The 17,171-nt window shown below is 60.6% G+C and overlaps 2 protein-coding genes across 11 annotated transcripts in view; one reads left to right on the top strand and one right to left on the bottom strand.

The window, feature by feature from the left end:
* Positions 1 to 230: 230 nt before the first annotated feature.
* Positions 231 to 5,125, top strand: RCOR2 (REST corepressor 2). Of its 3 annotated transcripts, none has more exons than XM_058526597.1 (12): positions 233 to 691; positions 1,401 to 1,457; positions 1,759 to 1,839; positions 2,073 to 2,125; positions 2,213 to 2,374; positions 2,482 to 2,606; positions 2,692 to 2,764; positions 2,854 to 3,069; positions 3,409 to 3,486; positions 3,617 to 3,674; positions 3,813 to 4,042; positions 4,149 to 4,530. In XM_058526597.1, the coding sequence occupies exons 1-12, from the start codon at positions 565 to 567 to the stop codon at positions 4,461 to 4,463; spliced, it is 1,575 nt and encodes a 524-aa protein (XP_058382580.1). In that variant the 5' UTR covers positions 233 to 564; the 3' UTR covers positions 4,464 to 4,530. The 3 variants fall into 3 exon arrangements, with proteins under 3 accessions (XP_058382582.1, XP_058382580.1, XP_058382581.1); XM_058526598.1 differs by having other exon boundaries at positions 235 to 691; positions 2,695 to 2,764; XM_058526599.1 differs by lacking the exon at positions 3,813 to 4,042 and having other exon boundaries at positions 231 to 691; positions 2,695 to 2,764; positions 4,149 to 5,125.
* A 206-nt stretch (positions 5,126 to 5,331) lies between these two features.
* The window catches only part of MARK2 (microtubule affinity regulating kinase 2), a 56,762-nt gene continuing 44,922 nt past the window's right edge, over positions 5,332 to 17,171 (bottom strand). For 2 of the 8 annotated variants that reach the window (XM_058526588.1, XM_058526596.1), the window contains exons 8-19: positions 16,292 to 16,528; positions 15,736 to 15,855; positions 15,532 to 15,631; positions 15,342 to 15,454; positions 13,967 to 14,099; positions 13,540 to 13,721; positions 13,126 to 13,223; positions 12,137 to 12,298; positions 11,243 to 11,500; positions 10,199 to 10,225; positions 8,104 to 8,148; positions 5,332 to 7,473 (exon numbers count right to left, since the gene is read on the bottom strand). In XM_058526588.1, the coding sequence (XP_058382571.1) occupies positions 7,113 to 7,473; positions 8,104 to 8,148; positions 10,199 to 10,225; positions 11,243 to 11,500; positions 12,137 to 12,298; positions 13,126 to 13,223; positions 13,540 to 13,721; positions 13,967 to 14,099; positions 15,342 to 15,454; positions 15,532 to 15,631; positions 15,736 to 15,855; positions 16,292 to 16,528 (1,836 nt within the window). In that variant the 3' untranslated portion in view covers positions 5,332 to 7,112. The remainder of the gene's footprint in view (positions 7,474 to 8,103; positions 8,149 to 10,198; positions 10,226 to 11,242; positions 11,501 to 12,136; positions 12,299 to 13,125; positions 13,224 to 13,539; positions 13,722 to 13,966; positions 14,100 to 15,341; positions 15,455 to 15,531; positions 15,632 to 15,735; positions 15,856 to 16,291; positions 16,529 to 17,171) is intronic. The other 6 variants (XM_058526589.1, XM_058526592.1, XM_058526590.1 and 3 more) reach the window with 6 other exon arrangements.

Below are 17,171 nucleotides of genomic sequence, written 5' to 3' on the forward strand. Positions count from 1 at the left end.
AACTCTGCTCCAGCGCCCTGCGCCGTGCGCGCCGTCTCGCCGCCGCCGCTGCGGCCCCGCCGGCTGCCGTCGCAGGCAGGGGTCTGGTCGGGACAGGGGTCCCCACCCGGGGACTGGGGCATCCCGGTGCAGCCGAGAGGTGCGGAGCCCGCGGGGGGCGCCAATTGCACGGCAGCGGCCGCCTGCTGAACTGCGTGGGCAGGCGGGCGCTGGGGCTCCGGGGCGCCCCGAGGGCAGGGCGCCCCGACTTCTCCGGGGGAGCCCCAACCCCGTGGAGCGCACAGAGCGAGCGCGCCACAGCCGCACCGGACCTTGCGCGCATCCCCCGCGTACCCCACTTCTGCACAAACTTTTCTGACGCCTTCGCCCGTGGGGGTCGCGAAGAGCGCCGCGCTGCCCGCTGGCCTCCCGCCCCGCCGGACCCTCGCCACGCTGACCTCCTGCCTCTCGTAGCCTCAGTGGCGACCTCTCCAGGCCGGGCCGGGCACGGCACGCGAGGCGAGCGCGGCAACCACCGCTGCTCTCCGAAGGCTCCCGCGCCCTCCGGGGCAGCTGGGCGGGGTAATGCCCTCGGTGATGGAGAAGCCGAGCGCGGGCTCCGGGATCCTGTCCCGCAGCCGGTCCAAGACGGCGCCCAACGGCGGACAGCCCCACTCGGAGGATGACAGCAGCGAGGAGGAGCACTCGCACGGTGAGCCCGGCGGCCTGGGGTTAAAGGCGCACCGGCTCGGGGGGCGCGGAGTGGGGCGGGGGAGTTGCCGACCACGGGCGTGTTATACTGATGATTCCTGCCACCCCCTGGCTTGGAGCCTTTGCCTTGCTTCTCCCCAGGCCGGCGCAGGGAATCTGGAGGCTGGGCCCCTAGAGGCGGAGGAGGCTGTCCTGCCCGCCCCCGCCCTGCCCTCAGTCCCTGAGGGACTCAGGCGCCCCTCCTTTCCACGGATTGGGCCCCTCATACCTTGCCACCTTGCAGGGGACTGAGGTCTGGCTCGGGCAGGGGCTGGAAAGACACCTTCACACCGGGCAGAGCTGTGAGGCTCATGTGGTGGGGAGGAGCTTGGATTCCCTGCAGGGCTGTGGTCCAGGTCTGGGGGCAGCCCTCCAAGCCCCCTGCCCCCCCAGCCAGAACAAAGGGCTCTGCTTGGCCTGGGCTCTAAAATTGGTCCCTTGGCCCCCTCTCCCGCCCCCCCATGGCTGTGACTAGGTAGGGTCTCTCCCTCTTCCAGTTCCTTCTGTGGCTGAGGATAACTGAGGGGGAAGATAGAGTAAAGTGAGCCTCCTGGAAGGTGGGGGCCCTGGGTGGTCAGGGAGGAGAACTCCAGGCCAGTCACCTCCCCCGCTACATCCTCCCATCCTCCCTCCCTCCCTGGAGTCCTGACTGCCTCCCCCTGGCTCCACAGACAGCATGATCCGCGTTGGAACCAATTACCAGGCCGTAATTCCGGAGTGCAAGCCTGGTGAGTGGCAGGGCAGGCTGCGAAGGGAGGGGGGCAGAGGGCCCGTGGCTTGGCCCAGAGCCCCACCTGGGGGAGCCCTTGGCTGGTGCCCACTGGAAGGACAGGCGGGCAGGCGGGTGGGCGGGGGTGGGTGGCCCTGTGGCACGGTTAGTTTTCCTGCTCTGCCTTCCTGTCTGGGTCTCTGCCCCTCCTTCCCTCTAGGCATCACCTTGCAGGCCCCACTCCTCTGCCGCCTTCTGGCCATGGGTTCAGGCCAGTGCCACCAGGCTGGTCTGAATGTCTTCCGTCCTCTGCCTTTCAGAGAGCCCCGCACGCTACAGCAACAAGGAGCTGAAGGGGATGCTGGTGTGGTCGCCCAACCACTGTGTGTCAGATGCCAAGCGTGAGTGGGGTTGGGACCCTGGGTTCATGCACATCCCTGGGAGCTGGGGGCTGGGGGCTGGGGTGCATGCTAGCTGGCGGCCAGCTCTTCTCAGCTCTTCTCAGAAATGGGCTGGAGGCTGAGGTGTGTGGATTCAACCCCTGCCTAGTCCCTGGGGGTGTACCTCTGTCTGGGCAGGCCTGGGTTAGGAGTCGTAACCCCTCCTCCAAGACCCGGCCCTCCTGCCCTTGCAGTTGACAAGTACATTGCGATGGCCAAGGAGAAGCATGGCTACAACATTGAGCAGGTGAGCCTTGGCCCTGCAGGGATTTGGGGTGGAGACGACACGGTGCCAAAAATGGCTGAGCCTGAGTTGTCTCCTTTCCCGGGCCAGGCCCTGGGCATGCTCCTGTGGCATAAGCATGACGTGGAGAAGTCCCTGGCCGACCTGGCCAACTTCACCCCGTTCCCCGACGAGTGGACTGTGGAGGACAAGGTGCTCTTTGAACAGGCCTTTGGCTTCCACGGCAAGTGCTTCCAGCGGATCCAGCAGATGGTAAAGCCCCTCCACCCCCGCCGGTGCTCCTTAGCCCCTCCTTTCTGACGAGCCTGCCTGGGGCCCGAGTCTTGGTTGGGCCCCAGCCTCTGGCGTTGCCCCTTCAGCTGCCCGACAAGCTGATCCCCAGCCTGGTGAAGTATTATTACTCTTGGAAGAAGACCCGCAGCCGGACCAGCGTGATGGACAGACAGGCCCGGCGGCTGGGGGGCCGAAAGGACAAAGAAGACAGGTGGGGGCCCAGGGAAGGGTGGGGGCAAGCCAAGCCCCTGGAGGCCCCTAGCCTCTGCCTCACTCCCTCCCTGGCCCTGTGTCAGTAGTGATGAGCTTGAAGAAGGACGAGGAGCCGTGAGTGAGGGAGAGCCGGATGCCGGAGACCCCAAGAGAGAGGTGAGGTCCCAGAGCTGGTCTGGCCCTGCCCGCCTGCCTGCCCTCTCTTTGGGCTCTGCACTACCCACCCCCTCTCCTTTCCCTGGCAGCCTCTGCCCTCTCGGCCCCTGAATGCCCGCCCAGGCCCAGGGAAGAAGGAGGTCCAGGGGTCTCAGTACCGCCACCACCCGCTGCGAACCCGGCGGCGCCCACCCAAGGGCATGTACCTGAGCCCCGAGGGCCTCACTGCCGTGTCAGGAAGCCCGGACCTTGCCAACCTCACGCTTCGAGGCCTGGACTCCCAGCTCATCTCCCTCAAGCGCCAGGTAGGGCCCAAGGAAAGAAAGGGCCATGCATAGGGGGCAGTTGGCAGCTGGGAACTATGATTGCGGGCAGCTGAGGTGGAAGGGAGGTGGTGCAGGCGCCAAGCCTTCCTCTGCCCCATCCTCTGGGCTTCCGAGTAACTGGGTGTTCTTTTCTGGGCCTTTTTCTGTGAAAAGGGGCGAACCCCGGCGTCTCCTCTACTGAGTGGTTGTGAGGGAGGAATGAGCTAGATGGTGGGTGGCGAAGAGCTTGGTTGGCAAGGAGGGCCCTGGCGGGAGCTGGTATTGATGGCCTCCGTGGCGTGGAGGGTCTGACGTCCCTTTATTTCTCGACCTTCCCAGGTGCAAAGCATGAAGCAGACCAACAGCAGCCTCCGCCAAGCCCTGGAGGGTGGCATTGATCCACTGCGCCCCCCTGAGGTGAGGCTTTTCGAGTTTGGGTGCAGAAGGGGGTTCTCTTGGAGGCAGAGCAGGAAGGGGAGTTCGTTCAGAGAGCAAGGCCTCCGTTTCCGTATTTTGGAGTCTGAAGGATATATTCCTTCCTCTCCAGGCCAACACCAAGTTCAACTCCCGCTGGACCACGGATGAGCAGCTTTTGGCTGTACAAGGTGGGTTCGCCTGTGGGGGAAATAGAGGGCCCCCAGAGTCTTCCCACCCTCCGAGGACCCGGGGTGGAGGGGGAGGATCAGGGAAGTAACTAGTTCTCAGGGGTGTTCACACTCTGCTGCCCTTTTGACTCCTTGCAGCCATCCGTAGGTATGGCAAAGACTTTGGGGCTATTGCAGAGGTGATTGGGAACAAGACTCTGACCCAGGTGAAGACCTTCTTTGTGAGCTACCGGCGCCGCTTCAATCTGGAGGAGGTGCTGCAGGAATGGGAGGCCGAGCAGGATGGGGCCCCTGGAGCCCCGGTCCCCATGGAGGAGGCTAGGAGAGGGGCTCCCTTGCCAGCCCCGGCCCTAGAGGAAGATGATGAGGTGAGAAGGGGAGAGGAAACCCTTCAGAGAAGAGAGGAGAGGAATCGCCTAGACGGGGCCGAGGGCATGAGAGAGCCTGGTTTCTCGCTCTTTTCTCTCCTCTCAGGTCCAGATTACATCTGTCTCAACATCCGTGCCCCGATCAGTGCCCCCTGCGCCACCCCTGCCTCCCCCTCCCACCTCGCTGTCCCAGCCGCCCCCGCTGCTAAGGCCGCCTTTGCCCACAGCTCCCACTCTGCTTCGCCAGCCACCCCCACTGCAGCAGGGCCGCTTCCTCCAGCCTCGGCTGGCCCCCAACCAGCCCCCGCCACCTCTCATCCGCCCTGCTCTGGCTGCCTCCCGCCACAGTGCCCGCCCTGGCCCTCAGCCCCCACCCACCCTGATTGGAGCCCCCCTGGAGCCTCCAGCACCCTCACTCTGAGCCCTGAGCCCCTCCACCAACCAGAGGCTCCAGAACCCCCTTGCTGGACATCCTCAGGCACCTCTGGCTTCCCTGAGGACGGAAGGGATTAGAGCTCTTGCCATGTCTTTTGAAGATCCGGCCAGCTGATGGGCACAGCCAGCCTGGACCTGCAGGTTCTGCACATCTTTCTGGCAGCTGAGCCTATCTCCGCCCCCACCCCAGCCAGTGGCTGGGACTTGGGCCTTCCGAGCTGGCCCGAGGGTACTTTCTCCTCTGGCTGGGACTGGAATGGCTGCCTCCTGGTCTGCTGGGGCTTGGCCTTTGGGCTCTGCCCTTTGTGTAGAGGGGGTAGTGATTAGCTCGGTGGGTGGGGGAGAGGACAGTTGGGCGTGTGGGCTGTTCTTCCTCCTTCCCTTCTTTTAGCAATAAGTCTGGGGTGAGGTGGGGAGGGGCCCGGAGAGGGGAGGTGGGCAGAGAGGTTCCTTGGGGCCTGTTGGCAGCAGGGGCTGGAGGGGCAGCTCTCCTGTCCTCAGGGGCTGGGTGGGAAGTGCTGAGGAGCTCTGAGGGTGCCCACTGTGCCCCACCACCCCCAAGCTTAGAGAAAGGAGGGCTGGGAACATATGCAGACGTGGGTTTATTTTTCAATGTTTTTAAAAAATAAATAAAACCTTCCAAGCTCACCGAGTCCTCTTTCCCTTTTGGAGTAAGGACCTGTCAGTGCCATGAGGGGAGGGTAGGAGGGAGCGCCGCCGAGTGCGGGCCTTTCCCCCAGGCCCCAGACAGTAATCAATTCTCTCCTGCGGCAGGCGGCAGGCGGGCTGGGCCACATCTTGCCCACCGGGACTGGGTGCCTGCCCGGGTGGGAGAAGAAACAGGTGGAGGCAGCTCAGATTCCAAACATTCTCTTTATTACGTGTTTGATCCAGGGGAGAAACTAAGTGCAGGGGGGGGCTGGGTGGGGAGGGGCCACCTTGCCTGGGAGCCCCCCTGGCCACCACCCCCTTTGGGAGCCAAGCCATGCCCTCCGGGCCCCTCGGAGCACCCGGGCTGTTCCATAGGGAAGGAGGGAGGAAGGGAGGGGGAGCCCTTGGTCAGAGCCGGAGCAGCCCGCAGTCCAGTCGGGGCTTGGCGCAGGAGGGCTGAGGTTGGCGAGGCCCCTTCCTGGGACCCAAGGGCTCGACTTGCTACGGAGCCTGGCCTGGGAGTGGGGGTGATGAGTAGGGGTGGAGTCATCATAAATCAAAAAAATAAAATAATAAAATAAAAAATAAAACCCATCACAAAAAAATGTACAACTCAGGTGAGGGTAGGGGCAGCCTCTGTGCAGGACCCCCTCCCCCAATTTCTCAAGAACAGAAACAGCAGAGAAATAAATTAAGGGATGCAGCGGCCGCCACCAGCCAAGTGCCCATAACCAGCCACTCCCACACTGGCCGTGGAGGTGAGCAAGCTGAGAGTCACTTGGCCTAGCTGTCCCCCACCCTGTGGAGGGCAGAGGCTCCCGGCCCCGCTGCCCCATCCAGCCCCCGCCAGGCGGCCATGGAGGCCCTGGGCAGTGTCTCCTGAGAGGAGGGGCGACAGTGTCAGGAAGAAAAGGCAAGGCCGAGAGATGAGTGGTGAGGGAAGTCACTGCTATGGAACTAGCTGGTGCCCAGATTAATGCCAATGACGGGGAGCAGTGGGGAGGGAAGAGAAACGGCGAGGGGGGCTGTGCTTTCAGACAAAGGCTCTCCCATAATGGAGAATGCCCAGGTCCCTGTTCCGGAGACTAGCAGCCCAGGCGGCCCCCTGGGGGCTGAGGAGCCCATCTGCCCTGCAGTCCCCTCCCCTCTCCCAGCCCTGGGGTCAGCCCCGCCTTCTACCTGGGAGGGGATGGGAGAAGATGGCACAGACTTTTGAGGAGGGGAACAAAAGTCCCCACAGCAGCTTGTGGAAGGAAATGCCCAGCTCAGGGGAAGGAGGGGCAGAGGATACAGTGTGGAGGGAGGCCGAGCCCCATGCCTCGCCGCCGCCAGCCCCACCTGCTTCAGGGCTGCACAGCACCCCCCAGCCCAGCCCCAGCCGCCCAGGCCTCCAGCCCTGGGGCCTGAGGTCAGGGGAAGGCCACCTCTGGTGGTTTGCTTGGAGGGGAAGGAGGGGGAGAGGGGAGAAGCCCAAAGTGGGCCTGGCGGAGGGCCTGACAGGGAACTCCACCACTCTTGCCTGAGAGTGTTCCAGCCCTGAGCCACCCTCCCGGGAAACCCCACAGATCCAGTCTCAACTGTCCCAATGGGGCAGGGAGGAAAGGTGGCCGCTGGGATTTTTTTTTTTTCTTTTTTCTTTTTGGTAATAAAAAATTTCTTGGTTTAGGCGAAATACTCTGTGCAACCGCAGTACCGAGGGGGAGCCCTGCCCCCCCACCCCTCCCTCCTCTTCCTTTGCCTCCTGTGGGAGCGAGGGGGGAAGGGGGAATTTCTGGGCAGGGGTAAATGTGGGAGGGAAGGAACCATCTCCCATCCCCCACAAACATGGAAGAAAAAAACTGAGAAGGGCGGGGAGGGAGAAGTGCCAGCAGGGGGAGACACACCGATCCATCTCTGCAGTCTCGCCCAGGTGGGGTGGAGCGGCCGGCCCCAGCAGCTAAGTCCAGCTGGCCCGCCTCCGTCGCCCCCCACTCCTGGCAGCCTGTTAAAGCTTAAGCTCGTTGGCTATTTTGGAGGCAATGTTTTTGAAGGCCATGGAGGTGCCCGATATCCGCTTAAATCGAACACCGTTGAGCGAGAGCCGCGGCAGTTTGCACACCTCCATCTCCCACTGCACGAAGTTCTCCTGGCCCGGCGTGCCGTGCATGCACAACAGCATGTACTTCTCGTGCAGCTCGCTCTGGCAGCTGTTTGCGTCCAGCACCTTGCGGATCTCCCGCATCATCTCGTTAGGCTCCATGGAGCTCGTGGTCTTCATACTCCACGTGAAGCGTAGTGAGCGGGGTTTGGCCTCTCGAAACTCCTCCTTTTCCTTGTCATTACCTCCACTGCCCACTACGTGAGGTCTGCGGAGAGGGCAGAGGCGGGGGTCGGGGGGGGGGCTGAAGCACCCCACCCACAGGACAGCCACCCTGGCAGACAGACCCTGAGACCAGAGAGGAGAGCGGGAGGGTGCCCAGGAGGCGACAGTGCTCGAAGAGGGAGCATTAGACCTGATTCGGGGAGCAGAGGGAGGGCGGGATAGGCGGGCAGTGCTGCACCTCCGTCTCTTGGGACAGAGAAGGTGAGGAGAAGCCAGGCCCTGGTGGGGGCATGGGTGACAGTTCCATGCTCTTCTCTGACAAGGGGAGAGCCAGGGAAGAAAGGGGAGCAGTGTTCAACAGCCCTGCGCAGTCCACAGCCCAGACAGAAAGCAGCGGCTGAGGCACAGGAAAGTGAGCTAGTAGATGGGTGGGAATCTGTAGCCCCAACCACCTAGCCCAGGGCCCCTGCTTCCAGAATATACTAGATCTGAGAAGGGCCCACACCTACTGCAGTTGGGGTGTGGGGATTCTCTGAGGAAAGGGAGGCCCCAAGAGGGTGAGGACAGGGCAGAACCACTGGAGGAAGAGCCAGGTGGCAGAAGGAAGGAGGAGCAGGAGGCGTGTGGAAGCCCGGTGGCCCGGGCAGGGCCAGTGCTGCTCCAGCCCTCTCACCTGAGCGTCTCCACTCGGTCTTTGCTTTCAGGTTCATTCAGGTTCCTCAAAAAATAGAGCGAGGGAGAGTTTAGTGCTGCGACCTCTCGCTCCTTCCACCGCCACAGACCCAGCTGAGGGTGGGTCTGGGGAGCTGCCACTGGTGGGTGGGCAGGACCCAAGCCCAAAGGCCACTTGCCCATCACCTGGCAGGCCAGTGTGGCTCTGCGGCACCTCACACTGGCAGCTCAACTGTCCCTTTCCAACAGGGAGCCCAGCGCAGGGCTCTGTCCCTCCCCACACTCCCAGAGATCTGTGCTGGGGGGAAGGAGCCTCTGCTGCGGCGGGGAGGAGGAGGGTGTGGATGTGCAGGCATACACATCGAGCACGCAGCCACAGCACGAGGCAGCTTCCCCCGCCAGCCCACAGCCAGGGCTCACGCTGTAGAGCTCAGAACTGCAGTGCTCCGGGACAGAAGGGGCTGGGGGAGACAGAGGCCTCTCTCCAGAGGCTCAAAGGGCCAAGAGCCGGATCTGCTTTGAGGACACCTGGGGCTGGGTGGGGAGCAGAAGGGCCCTGAGGCAGACTGCGGACCAGCTCGCCTCGCCCATTCTTTTATAACTCCTCTGACTGCCAGGCTGCCAGGCCGTCTGCTTGTACAGAATGGAGGATGGAAGGCAGGGCAGGGCAGACACTTTGCTTGGGAGGGTGGGTGGGGAAGAGGTCTGGCCCCGCTGAGCGGCTTCTCCAGCTCCTGGCTGGAAGATGGGTGCCTGGAGCCGGGAAACTGGGGATTGCGGAGGAGGGCAGGGACGCGGAGGAGGGCAGGGACGTGAGGAGAGAGAGAGAGCGGCTGCAGCACATGTAAAAGGAACACAAAGACACAACAGACGCACGAATGCAAACCAGCACACCGCGAGCAGGGAGCCTGGCTGTGCAGGGGAAGGAGGCTGGCCGCTCTCTCCAGCCCCACCTGGCTCCTGCCCTGTGGGTGGAGGTGCCCTGCAGGGCAGGCCCCCGCTGGGGCCTCGTGAGTCAACAGTCAGCCATGCAGTGAAGGGCTGGGTGGGGAGCAGTGGGCGGAAGGGGGAAAGCCCGAAGACCCTGTCTTGGCTGTTCCTCTGTCAGCTGGGACACCAACGTGCTGGCTGGGTGTCCCAGACCCAACACAGGGCCTGCGCTGACAGCCTCGGGGAACCAGGGCTCCCAACCTGGCCCTTGGTCTTCAGCTTGGTATTCAGCCCACCCAGGCCTCCAGAGAGAATGAGGGTAGGGCCGGGGGTGGCAGAGCCAGGATCTGGCCTACGAAGGGAGATGCCTGAGGTGGGGATCTCCCATCGTCTCACCAGGGCTTAGGGGTAAGTGGCCCAAACCTAGAACATCCCAGCTCCTGGCTCTTTGGAAGCCACAGGCCATATCCAGAGCACCCCGCCCCGAGAGGCAGCTTGATTCATCCAGACACTGCTGGAGGCAGCAGGTGTGCTGGGGTAGGGTGGGGTGGGCCTAGTTCTGCCGGAGCTGCCAGAAGGGGGTGCTGTGCCCCACTTGTGAGGCAAAGGCTCCCCAGGCCTGGAGGCTCAGACTGAAGTCCTGGGATCCCAGTGTCCCTGCAGTAGCTCCAAAGTCCTACCATCCCATAGCACAGGGGCAAGAAGTCACAAAGTGCCGAGGACCAGAGAAGGGGAAGCCCCCAGCAGACCCGGAATGAGATCCCATCCCAGATGCACTTTCGACCCCCGTGGAGCCTCTTCACAGCGCATGCACCGACAGGGCAGAGGGCCAGAAAAGGAACCCAATGCTTGGGACCAAAACCTGGGCTGGGGGTCGGGGAGGAGACAATCTTAAAGGGACAACTCCCTGAGAAGGTCCCCCTTGCTGGGGACAGACCCATGATTTTCAAAGCCATCTGCCCTGAGAGGGCAAACGTGGCCTCGTGCCGCCGCCCAGTCAGAGGCAGTCTTCATCCCTTTAAGATGGCAAAGAGAGGGCCACACAGACGTGGTTAGCAGATGGAGGAGGGTGCAAGAGCCAGAAAAGGGGAGTTAGTGATGGACGCAGGACACAGGACACAGACACACACACACACACACACACACAGAGTGGGCTCAACGCCTACCTTCTGGCAAACCTGAAAGACAGATTTCTAAAAAAACAAACAAAAAAAAGACAAAATAAAAAAAGAAATAAAAAAAAAAAAACCAACAAGACAGTATGTGGATAAGCAGGTGAGGAGTGGACTTTACAGGCTCAAGGGTCACCCCATCTATGGAAGAGCCGCTCAGCGAGACTAGAGGCCCAGACATCCCGACTGCTCCCTCCCTCCTGCAGCCCCGCACCTGCGTTCCAGGGCCCAAAGGGTCATGGCTTCTGGCTGCTGCAGCTGAGCGGAGCGGAGTGCAGGAGGAAGGGCAGACAAGCCTGCTCTCTCCAAGCCCCCTGCTGCTACCCGAGCTACACTAAGGGGCTTAGAGGAAGCGGTGGGATGGAGACAGACAGCATCCCGAGAACCAAAGCTGTCCGTTTGGGGCGGTCAGGGCCAGGTGTGAGAAACCTCATGAAGAGAATCCCCACCCTGGTTCCCGCATAGAGAGGCAGCAGCACATCGGGCTGCAAGGGAGGAGGCCGCCCTGGCGCCCCCCCAGCTATTTCATTTATGGCTTCATCTTGGCAACTCCTGGACCGGCTGAAGAACATGGCTGCGGCAGAGGGGAGTGGCTGCAGCCAGACCTAACCAACTGGGGCAGGGGAAAGGAGGGCAGAGGGGGCGAGGCGAGAGACCAGGAAACTCTCCTTGCTGGCCCAGCCTGGCTCAGGCCTCATGACTTTGCAGCTGCGTCACCAAATATAAGTTTCCATGGGAACCCAGGAGAGAAGAGGGGGCTTTTATTTTAGCATCTGAGTTCACACTCTCTGAGGGAGGAGGCGGCATCGGCCATCTGCTCGGGGCCAGAGAACGAGGGGTGTGTATAAGGAGTTGGGAAGGCCTGAGAGGACGGGCGGGCTTGGGCACCTGAGGTGCTGACAAAGACCCAATTTCTTAGGCTTCCTGAGGCCTCTTCTAACCCCAGGACCCAAGTCCAGTTCTGGGTGTCTCTGTCCCCACCCCCAGGCCAGGAAGGCCTGGCCTCAGCCCCTCTGCCACCCTAAGCCCCCTACTCACCTGCGTACAAACTTGGAGGTGAATTTGCTGAAGATGCTCCCAGAGGCCCCCCGCCGGCCCTGGCTGTTGCCCGAGGGAGAGGCTGGAGTCACACCGTAGGGCAAATTCTGCTGGTCTCGCACCTGCCGGAGCTGCCCAGCGTGGAAGGTGCTTCGACTGGACACACCCCGGGGGAAATTAGTTCGGTCTGGGGCTCCACCACTGCTGCTGATGTTGTGGGCGGAGGGGGAGGCAACAGGGACACGCTGGGGGGCTGTGCTGTGGGAAAAGAGGTGAGGGTGGGGGAAATACATCAGGGCATGAGAAAGCCATCATCACTGAACACCTGGAGTGCCCTGGGGTGGGAACAGGGAAGGGGGATGCTAGGGCAGAGACAGCCATCACGGAGGACACAGAAGGAAGGGGTGTGACCACTGAGGACACTGGTAAGGAGGATGTCTGGGTGGAGGTGGAAGGAAATGGTTTGGGGGAGGGAGGGAGGTAAGGAAGGACAGTGTGGAGAGCAGTACAGGCTGGAGAGAAGTGGCTCCTTGGGAGCTAAGCAGACTGGAACCTCAAGGGGACAATGTTGACCAACCCTCAAGGATTGAGTCCCTGTGATGCTGACTGTCCCCAGGGTCCTAAGGAAGTCCAGGAAGGCTCAGAACAAAAAGGCTTCCTTCTGGAGCCTCAGGACGGCTTCTGGCATATCTGTTCTGAGAGGGAGAACTGGAGGAAAAGAGGGGCATTAAGCTATTTTTTGTTCTCTCCATTTCCTGGCTACAGGGGACAGAGCCATTTCTTGTGGCTAAGACTACGAGAACAGAGCAGGACCTCAGGTGGGAAGAAACTGTGGGGGTAGGGGGTGGGGCAGGCCGAGGGCAGCAGGTGCACCAGCTGCCACAGCACACTTGCCTGGGCCGCGGCACCTCACAGTTACTGTCCGTGGGGGGCAGCCCAGTGGCCTTGTTGGGGTGCACGGAGGCCGACATGGATTTCTGGTGCTGGCGGGGCCGGGCCGCAGAGACTGCGGCGGAAGCAGAAGCCGTGGAGGCCCGGGACCCTGGCATGGTTAGGCTAGGAGACAAAAGCAGCGGAGAGGCCTGGGTTAGGGGTGGGTAGGGGCAGGGAGGTGCGGGTTAGGAAGCAAGGGCGGGGTGGGAAGGGCCAGAGCTGGGAGCCTTGGCAGGATCCAGGGCAGGCCCCGGAGCAGCAATGGGATGCAAGTCAGAGCAGAGGAGCAGGGCTGGGAGGTGGAGGGCAGGGTGAGGAAGGTGAGGCAGGCCCGAGCCTGGGGGAGGAAACCAAAAGTGCAGGAAGCCGACAGGAGGCAAGTGCCTCCGGCTGCACTGGTCTCCTAGGAATTCTAAGAACAAGGATGTTTCGTTGACAGAAAGAGCAGGGTGTTGCTAGGGGGAATTTTCATTAAGCTCAGAAGAGGCGGAGCCAAGAACACAACACATCAAGAGATGCTGACAGTCAAGGTTAGGGGAGCTCTGCTCTCATGGGCACAGCGGGAGTTACCCTCAATGTGTACGCCCCTCAGGTGGGCATCTTGGTTTTGCCCTGAGCTGGGGCCCCCAAAACAAAGCCTCAGGCACTGATGCCTAGAGGAGCACAGTTGCCATGCACTGGCCACTGTCAAGAAGTGAGAAGGCAGCTGAGACGACCATGGAGTCACACTTGGTACCCCGCAAGGGGCGGTCACAGGAGCACAGGGAAGAGGAGACAGGGTAGGGAGGGGTGGAGAGCAGGGAGGAGGCGCCAGTGTGTGGAAAGCTGGACTGGACAGAGCCAGGACGGAATTCCGGGAGCAGGGAGGGGAGGTGGTGCTGCTGACAGACGTCACCGCTGTGAGAAGAGGCTCCTGGGGAGCGTGGCAGGCATGGCCGGGGCCTGCTCACCTGTCTTTGCCATTCTGGATGGAGGCCTGGCCAAGGCTGGCCCTCTCCAAAAGTGGGGAATTCCTGCTTCGATTTGTGCTGGTGGAGAGGACACTGTTCTGTAGGGAATAAAGGGCAGAGTTGTATCCAGAAAACCAAAGTGTTCCACTGGCAGGTTCATAGCACCTGCTTCCTCTCCACCTTCCACCAGGAGCAGATAGGGGTAGGGAAAAGAAAGGATTGTGCCTTTACTCTCGGGGGCTAGGCTTTCTACAGTAAGCAACAGTGGTCCCGGAGGGAAGTCAGGTAGGCAGCCAAAGGGAGCCGGATTAAGAAACGGCTGCCTGGAGAGGGCAGGCCCCACCGCAGGAGGGGAGAGGATGGGAAGGAAAGAGCGGGGCTGGCCAGGCGGAGGGAAGGGATGGCGTGGCTCACCGTGGAGGGGGTAGGGGTGGTCTTCTTCCTCTCCAGGCCGGGCAGAGGGCTGGCAGGCACTTTGGCTGTGCTGCTGGCCTTCCGCCCTGACTCCCGGTCCTCCTCAGGCCGCTTGTTTTCTGCGTTGTTACTCTGAGTCTTCTTAGAGTAGGAATTAGAGGTGGGAATGGCAGGACCAGCTGCTGGGCCAGAGGGACGGTGGGAATGCGTAAGAGTGCCCGCCACATGCATGGTGCTCTCCTGCAGTCTTGCCAGCAACCTAGCAACCCCATTTCATGGAGGCCAAGGGAAGTTCTTGCCCAAGGCTATGCTACAACTAAGGGGCTGAATGGGGACTGAATCTCAGCTGTGTCATCCAGAGCCCCCAGAACCTGCGACCTCTCAGGAGAGGGGTGAGCCCCCACCTGCAACTCCCCAAAGCACTTACCCTGGTCGCTGAAGCGCCGCTGCTTGGGGTTGGCTGAGACGCTGCGCTGTACCTTGTGGGAGGGGGAAGGGGCACTGCTATTGGTCAGATCGGTGGAAGGCCGGGGCTTCAGGGTGATGGTGTCGCCCTCCAGCTGTAAGAACAGAAGAAGGAGGGCTGAAGTCATGTGGACATGCCTACGGAGGGACTCACTATTATGTATCACTCTGCCTGACACAAACCCCCCCCCAGGCTCACAGGAGACAGACCCCCTGCAAGCCCAATGTGCATCTCAACACTCCTGGGGACACACATGCCCCAACACAGCCGCTGACAAACATAGCCAAAGATATCCCCTCAAGACCCCCGCCCTCAGAGAGGGATATACACGTCCACAGGAACACATTCAGAGACACCCCCTGACCCCCCAGATACCTCCTGAGCAGGCTAAGGTGAGAACCCAGAGAAGGAGCCCAACAGCACCACAGGGAGAGCAGGGTAGGGAGGCTGTGGGTGCATGTGGGGACACACAGATAGTGAGCAAGACCCCACTCCCACAGAAACCCACGGACTCAGACACAGACATGATGACCCAGACAGGCAGAAGAACAATCATGAAGCCTCCAGACGCACAGATGGGAGGATGGACATACATGTATACAGATGCACATACCCAGACACAAGCACCAGGCAGAAGCAACACATAGACTCAAGACTCCTATAAGAAAGGCACAGAGACTCACACACCCACAAACCCGGAGATGTTCACTCCAGATACAGAGAGACACAAACACATAGAAACAGAGGGGCCAGCCCGCTGGTGTAGAGATTAAGTGCGTGCACTCCGCTGTGGCGGCCCGGGGTTCGGATCCCGGGCGTGCACTGACGCACCGCTTGTCAAGCCATGCTGCTGGCGTCTCATATAAAGTGGAGGAAGACGGGCGTGGATGTCAGCCCAGGGCCAGTCTTCCTCAGCAAAAAGAGGAGGATTGGTGACAGATGTTAGCTCAGGGCTGATCTTCCTCACAAACAAACAAACAAACAAAAAAAACACATGGAAACAAACACAAAGATTTCTAGATCAACACAGAACTGATCCAGCCAGAACGACCTAGAGCTGGTCTAACCAACACAGACGACCGAGCCAGATCTGCTCACCCACGTGAAAACCCAGACCCAGGCCCAGCCTCCAGCAGCTTCCCTGCGCCTTCACTGATGGAGACCGGCAAAAGCAAAGGCCCGAGGACCTGGGCCACCAGAGCTGAGGCTTAAGATTCGTCAGCAGAGAGCACACCTATTCAGAGACGAGCTTCTGCCCTCAATGGGCGCTAGAAGCATGGCGGGGCCACTGACAGTGAAGCTGGCCAGGTCAGGGGGTGGAGCAGGGGGCACACACCTCGGAGCTCTTGTAGCCCAGGAGCAGATAGGTGGCCATCACCTCGTTGTACCTCTGGCCCACCAGCGAGTCCTGGATCTCTTCTCGGGTGTAACCCATGGACACCATCAAGTCTGCACAGGGGGACACACAGTTAAGGTTGGTCCCGAGTCCTAGGCAGGCTCAACCTCCTGGCCCAGCACAGCCTCACCTGTCCGCCGGGGGTCCTTGTAGTCAGGGAGTGGCTCCACATAAGGCTTTAATTCATCATCTTCATGACCCACATTCATCCATCGATCTTTCATGATTTGCTGGGGAACAAAGGGAAGGGGAAGGGCAGAGAGAAAGGGGACTCAGCTGGGAGGTTTCCTTGGGAACCCAGGACCTTCCAGCCAGCTGGGCTCAGGCCGCTCACCTCTAAAGTGCCTCTCTTGCTAGGATTAAGGATGAGAAATTTCTTAAGCAGGTTTTCACAGTCCGTGGACATGTAGAACGGAATACGGTATTTTCCCCTCAGTACCCGCTCCCGCAGCTCCTATAGGAGGGAAATTTAAATCATCCCAAGGCCAAAGGACGAAACCTAATATCCAGGCTCTTGAGAGCTTTAGATTGGCCAGGCAGATACAAGTGAAATATGGCAGGAGGCAGAGCCCGGGACAAGGCACCTCACCCAAGAAGCGGTGAAGTCAAGCACCCTGTGCCGTCTGGCTTGCCTGAGGCCTGCAGTCCTGAGTGCCTTGGAGGGGTGAATGGACACGTGATTTAGCCCATCCCTCGAGAAAAGAACTGCGGTTATTACACCAGGTGCGGGAGCCTTTTAACTGCTGCTCCCTTCTGCAAGCCCTCCTCTAAAGCTCTGGCTTGGGAAAAACGTAGAAAGGTGGCACACGTGTGCGATCAGGGACAAGGCCAGAGGCCGAGAGAGGAAATGAGAAGTAACACAAATGATCTGAGTCTGCGCTGCACTCCACCTTGAGGTTCTGTCCATCAAAAGGCAGGGATCCGCTGACCAGTGTATACAGGATAACTCCCAGGCTCCACACGTCCACCTCGGGTCCATCGTACTTTTTGCCCTGGAAGAGCTCCGGAGCAGCATAAGGAGGGCTGCCACAGAAGGTATCAAGCTTGTTCCCAAAGGTAAACTCGTTGCTGAAGCCAAAATCTGCAATCTTGATGTTCATATCAGCATCCAAGAGCAGGTTTTCTGCCTGGTAGGTAAGATGGAAAATGTCAGGGAACCAAGTGGACTTAAGGCACGGGACAGGAAGGAGCAGAGGGGCATAGGAGAACAGACAAGAAGTCATCTCCAGTCTTAGAACTTTCTCCACCAACTCCAGGGCAGGCCTTCAATCAGTGTGAGGAGGCTGGGCCGAGGAGGGTGGTGCAGGCCACTCCTCACACAGGCAACCATGTGAGAGCTGGGATCTGAAGGCTCGGAGACGCTGCGAGCTGTGCAACACTTCCGCATCAGGCCCAGGGTAATCATGGTCATGTCTGTGAGGACTCAGGGGCCAGGAGACTCACATGCAGCCTCACCCCCTAACATCTCATGAAAGAGATGAGTAAGCGTGCACACCTGCAAAGCAGCTGTGACACAGCTGTGGGAACAGTCAACATTCTTTCCTTGCTCAGCTGCCATGCTGCCTGAAGGACCAATAAAGCCTGGAGCGCTCCTGCCACATTTGGCTGCCCTGGAAGGTGATGTGCCAACAGGTGAAATGGCAGAGACCCTCTGCTTGCTGGCTGGAATGGGAGCCAAAACTCAGTCATAAGGCCTGTATCAAAAGCAGCCCTAGGGGCTTCCTCATCATCTCCAAAAAATTAAAGGCTGGAGTTTCCTTGAACACTCAG

This window comes from Diceros bicornis, chromosome 31, assembly GCF_020826845.1.
Source record: "Diceros bicornis minor isolate mBicDic1 chromosome 31, mDicBic1.mat.cur, whole genome shotgun sequence".
NCBI classification, from domain to species: Eukaryota; Metazoa; Chordata; class Mammalia; order Perissodactyla; family Rhinocerotidae; genus Diceros; species Diceros bicornis.

What these genes read in the sequence shown, in the direction of transcription:
- RCOR2 (XM_058526597.1), top strand. Translation starts at nt 565, where the DNA reads ATGCCCTCGGTGATGGAGAAGCCGAGCGCGGGCTCCGGGATCCTGTCC. An exon ending in AATTCCGGAGTGCAAGCCTG is followed by an intron (nt 1,458 to 1,758) that starts GTGAGTGGCAGG and finishes TCTGCCTTTCAG; the next exon opens with AGAGCCCCGCACGCTACAGC. An exon ending in GCAGCTTTTGGCTGTACAAG is followed by an intron (nt 3,675 to 3,812) that starts GTGGGTTCGCCT and finishes GACTCCTTGCAG; the next exon opens with CCATCCGTAGGTATGGCAAA.